The 5,366-nt window shown below is 47.4% G+C and overlaps 1 protein-coding gene across 2 annotated transcripts in view; it reads right to left on the bottom strand.

Annotated features, from left to right (window-relative positions):
• Positions 1 to 1,465: 1,465 nt before the first annotated feature.
• Dusp22 (dual specificity phosphatase 22) overlaps positions 1,466 to 5,366 on the bottom strand; it is a 49,487-nt gene continuing 45,586 nt past the window's right edge. Inside the window, exons 6-8 of one of the 2 annotated variants that reach the window (XM_021215613.2) lie at positions 4,444 to 4,615; positions 3,795 to 3,867; positions 1,466 to 1,988 (exon numbers count right to left, since the gene is read on the bottom strand). In XM_021215613.2, coding sequence (XP_021071272.1) covers positions 1,942 to 1,988; positions 3,795 to 3,867; positions 4,444 to 4,615 — 292 coding nt within the window. In that variant the 3' untranslated portion in view covers positions 1,466 to 1,941. Of the gene's footprint in view, positions 3,868 to 4,443; positions 4,616 to 5,366 lie in introns of both variants that reach the window. The other variant, XM_021215612.2, reaches the window with a different exon arrangement.

The following is a 5,366-nucleotide window of genomic DNA, read 5'->3' as shown; positions in this document are numbered from 1 at the left end:
GCCATTGCACTGTGGCTCTGTAGTCACTAGGGATGGTTTGTGACTCCCAGTGCTGAGATCTCTCCCTTCAGGCTTCCCCACACGTGCAGCCTTAGTCACCACACTGACTTACAGGTCAGGTCTCAAATGAGGCTTCATTGTTTTCAAGATGTCTCCCCCCCCCCCCCAACACTCCTGTCTCCTAAAGCTCTCTCCCATACTGCACTGGGGTGGCTGCACTGGTTCCTGCACACTCCTTTGCCGACTGCAGCTTACTGTCCTAGGTCCAGCTGTGAGTAAAGGCAGATGCTAACAAGATGTGGACGCTGACTCTATGTTACAGGCTATAGCAGGTCTGTGTTTGAAGAGGGCCACTGCATTGGAGCATGACCCGGCTCATCTTACAAGCCCAAGTGCCCACAAAGGTGTGAGGGTCCCAGGTGTCATCTTCAGCATGGCCTACAAGTACCTTGTTTGGTTGTGAAGAGGATGTCTCCAGGCTTCTAGTGTAAGCAGGTCAAGGCTGCACCCAAGGAGCCCCCCGACAAAAGCAAGGCTACTGCTACCGAGGGACTTACCGTGAGGGTAGGTGCAGGCTTCAGGCTTGAACCTTCAGTGAGTGAAGTATTTCCTAATCTAAGTTTACAAAGTGGTGGTTACATGGTGACAAACAGGCAGGAAGGGACATCAGGCTACATGTCGTACTGGCTCAGAAGGACGGGCTTTGTGCCCAAGGAACCTGTTTTCCTGCTCTGCTTTCTTACCCCTACTTAGGCTTGATGGTTCTCCTGGGACTGTCATGCGCCTGGCTTCTGCCAACTCAGTGTCCCCATAGCTTTACAGATGGTTTGAGAGACATGCTCAAGGATCCTTGTTTGACACACAAAAATGTGTCAGGTTCCTACAAGGAGACTACCTGTGAGCATGCCAGGAGCTCTGGGTACATGTGGTCAAGCCCATGTTCATTAAGTCCCAATATCATCTGCCCTTCCTTTAATCTAAACCTTACCAGATGTAGACAGAAAAATTTAGTAGTTAGCCTTAAATTGCTCTTCAATTGAGTTTTGAGATCCTTCATATTAAGAACTGACAATGAATTTGAAATGAGTCTGCGGATTGCCTGTTCGGTATATCCCTGTGGTACACCCACTAACCCCTGAGAGACCAAAGACTCAAAGTGTTCATTCTGCAGGGAAAGTCTCACTCTGTGTCCAACTTCTATGTCCATAGAGGGTCAGTGTTTCTTCTTGGTGCAAGGATGAAAGACACAAGGTGAGGGTGTTACTCTGAGCTACAGCCCCAGACCCAACAACCCCAGGACAATTTTATCTCTTAGTCATCAGTGTGTTATGCGCCCTTCCTAGCATGTGCTGTTCTGCCTTCTCGAGAGAAGCATGTCTTCTGAGCCAAGACCAGGTGCACTGGGATTCTCCAGAGAAACACATGTGACCTTCGTACGTCACAAAAGAACACACTGTGCATGATGTCAGGCTTGGTTGACTTGCCCTTTATTAAGAAATCTGAATAGCTTTTGGTACTTCTACCATAGAGAATAACACCAGTGGATAAAACACACACCAAGAGACTTGACTGGAGCTGGAGAACAGGAGGGCAGAGTTCACACTGCACACTTCCCAGGTGCAGGCTTCCTCCTGGGGTAGTGTTCATGAGAAGCAGTTACTATTACGAAAGAGACAGGGTTCTTGAGATTATTGTATGAGCATTGGTCAGGTCCAAGGAACAACCACAGCAGTGGAGTTAAGGCAAAGATATTTTCTCGTGCTACAGAATCTCCATAGTTCTTAACATATTCCAACATGATTATACATGCATTTGGTTTAAAATGAAAAAAAAAAACAAGTATACAAATCACTATTGGGTTCTTAAAAATAAACTCTACGTCACTTTTCTTTTTGGCAGCACCAGCCTGAACTTTGCAATATTTCAGAAACTTCAGGTACATTACAGTCTTCTGAGAAAGGCCCAGTACTTCAGAATTCCCGGGGCAGCTGTGGAGAAAGAACATTACTGGCAACAAAAATTAAGACGGTTGAGAACCTATGGAAACATATAAAGCTGTTCACACACATGCACACATACTCAGGCTTCACTCCCTATGCTATTGTTTGGCATGGCCCGCACACAGAGAGTTGGCAACCTCACTTTCCCTGGGCCCCCAAGGGCTCCAGACACAGAGGGAAACTGCTGCTTCTTCCTCTGGGTTTCTTAAGCTTCAGAGACACCTGGCCACAATATCTTTAGGGAGAGGCTGAGTGTAGTTTTCATTTGCATGGTTCTGCATGCTTAAGCAACGTGGATTGGCGTGAAGGACTGGACACTGGACTGTGTAGAGCTTCTAGGGTGCCTGCTGCCACACACTTTGAGCTGAGGAGCTTTCATGGCCAGAATGTGGGGTTTGACTCACTAGAAAACCTTACAGAAGCCAAGCTGCAAATTTTAACTCGCTCAATGACATAAGTATGCTTTTCTCTTTGGTTTCAAAAACAATAGTCACATGACAAACATTCTCAACTATGAAGCAGAGTTGACTGGGGTACCAAAGAAACCCCAACCTTAAAGAAGAAAGGAAGAAAGGGAGTGAGGGAGGGAAGGAGGGAGGAAGGAAGGGAGGAAGGAAGGAAGGAAAGAAGGAAGGAAGGAAGAAACGAACAAACGAATGAACAAACTTCATGAGGTAGCAGAGTCAAAGGTCAAGTCCACAGCATACAACAGTGAGCTCAGTGAATGCGTAGGCATTATAAATCACAAATTGCTATGGTGTTTAATAACTGCTCTTTCTTTCCAGTTCCTGTAGGTACATGCAAACCTGAGATGAGACCCCTGCAACAAGAGGCTAGCCAGAGGCCGAAGTGTTTAAAAGCAGACAGGAGGTGGGCCAGACCTCTGGTCTAGGGCTACTGTGTCTCAGATGTCACCATACCATATCACCATGGAAGTCAAATGACGCTGGTCCCACGCAGAGCAGGCACCAGTGGCACTCAGGGCCACGATGGGCTGGCAAGGCTGAGGTTGAGTATACTTATCAAGTCCAAGACAATGCTCAGAAAGCCCCTCCCTTGTTCCCACAGACATAAAACTCTCTGGGATTATGCTACCCTTTCTCCGGAGGGTCCTGTCCCTTCCTCTGTACCATCTTAGGATCTGGGACACCACTGCTTCCAGCTGCCCATGCCCCGAGTCCTCACTCAGCACAGGCATAAGCTGTTACTCAGTGAGTAGCTTTCCAGAGGCCAAGTTCAAATGACTTCCACGTGGACTGAACAACGTGACCACTGCAGTTCTGGCAGCAGGGGGTTATAACTTTCAGCACCATAAACACTCAGTGCCCACATGCAGAGACACATTTACATGTGTACTCGTTCACAATGCATACATCTATAGGTATATATGCACACCCTTAGACACATACATGCACATCCACGCTCCTGCACACATACAAGAAGTACATAGTGGCTGGGCAGCATCCCAGGCTGGGCAAGTTCAGGTGAGGAAAAGATGGGGCGAAGATGGGAGAGTGAAAAAGCCTGAGTAGGGCAGGGTTCTGAGAAGGAGCCCTGAGTGCTCCACCTCGCTGCAACCTCCTCTCGTAGTCCTCAGAGGCAGGAGCCAGCACACCAGGCACACCAGCACATGGTAGGCAACCCAGAAGACCCGCAGCAGGAAGGTAGACACCAGCTCTCTTTGTTAGGTCTCTGTTGTGTAGTTATTGTAGGTGAGAGGAGGCAGGACCGAGAAGCTGCTCCACCGCCTGCTGCTAGGCCGGGGCTCCATGCGCCCTTGCTCTTTATATTTACCCAGAATATTTTTGGCTTCTTCTGCATCCCGCAAAGGGTTCTCTCCATACTTTTCTCTCAGCCATTGCCGATACTGGAAAAGTTGGAAGGAAATCCCAAGCGTTACACACACATGAATTCCCAGGGACTCTCACCTCTTAAGCAATGGTGAAGTTCCACATATGAACGTGGAAATAAAAGGTCATTGGGCATCAATCACAGCTTTGTGGTTGACAGCCAATGGCAAGCAAGAGAAATAGCTGCTCCTTTAACCAGCTGATACCTGAGCTCATGACTTGGAAATCTGCTGACTATGCATCTACGTAGCAGACTTGGAACAGTTGCGTTCTCCTGTACCGTCTGCCTGTGATAACCAGGGCTGACTAAAAGAACCCAGGGAGAAAACAGGAAGAGATGAAGTTTGCAATTCAGAATCAGAGAGAGAAACAAGCTGATATGGAGTACCAGGTACAACCAAACAGCAAAGCCTATGATCTGTGGCTGCAGTGCAGGAACACAAAGGATGCAGGACTCTCAGAGGGATGCAAGGGGGAATCTTGGACCCAAGGGCTTGTATGAGCCTTCCAGTTCCAAGTGCCACAATTCTCCAAGTCAAGCATGGCCCAGTGTGGCTGTCAACACCTGAAAAGTTCCCCCAAAGACCGCTCACCTGGTGCACTTCCTGTTTCTCAAACTCCTGTAGCTGCCTTTGGAAGCCCAGGTTGGGGTTGGCACAGGACCTCCCCGCACGGACGGTGTGCAAGGCATCCTCCCAGCCAAGGTCGGTGACTGTCATGATGTATGCGATCACCAGGGTCACACTCCTGGAGACCCCAGCCAGGCTGCAGGACAGAGACAGCCACATGTCACAAGGACAGTTTGGGAACTTCAGATCCATCCCCACCCATCCGAGGGACCCCATTTTAAAGAGCCTGTCTGTCTGCCTTTAGGGTTTCATGGAAGCAGGCAAGGCTTACTAGAGAATGATTCAAGGTCACACCAAGAACTGTCCTCTACAGCAGATGCTGGACTCAAGCACTCTGCAGGGATTTCAGCCTCATTTGCCATGGTTTTTCTATAGGATACAGTCTTGATATTGTCTGTTTCCTTGGGTAGTAATATATCTGCAGCATAGACAGGGGCTTGGGGCTTCCAAACCTGAACTAGCTCAGAAGGCTTCATGGTTTTCTTAACTACCATAGATGAAGTCTAAATCTATGATTTTTAAAGGATATGAATATCAGGTCTAAAGTATTCTAATGACAACAACAGTAAGCCACTCTCTTCAACACTGGCTTGTCACCAGGGCTTTTTATTAGGAATGTGCAAGGGAGTTTTAAACAAACATATACCCTTAGGCTATATTTTTTTATATAAATTAATTCACCAGGAGCCTGGAGAGACCCAGGAGTTGGGGCCTAAGAGTGTATGTCAACGGGCCCCAACTGCACACCCCAGGCACTTTAAACCAAATGTAATGGAAGGCTGAAACAACTATTATTTGAACTGGCTATACCACCAACTTTTAAAAAGCAAAAGAGCAGTATAGCAAAAAAAAAAAAAAAAAAAAAAAAAAAAAAAAAAAAAAAAAAA

Source organism: Mus pahari, chromosome 16 (genome assembly GCF_900095145.1).
Source record: "Mus pahari chromosome 16, PAHARI_EIJ_v1.1, whole genome shotgun sequence".
In the NCBI taxonomy this organism is placed as follows: Eukaryota; Metazoa; Chordata; class Mammalia; order Rodentia; family Muridae; genus Mus; species Mus pahari.
The sequence above is the reverse complement of the archived record's forward strand: the minus strand, read 5'-3'. Positions and strand labels throughout refer to the sequence as shown.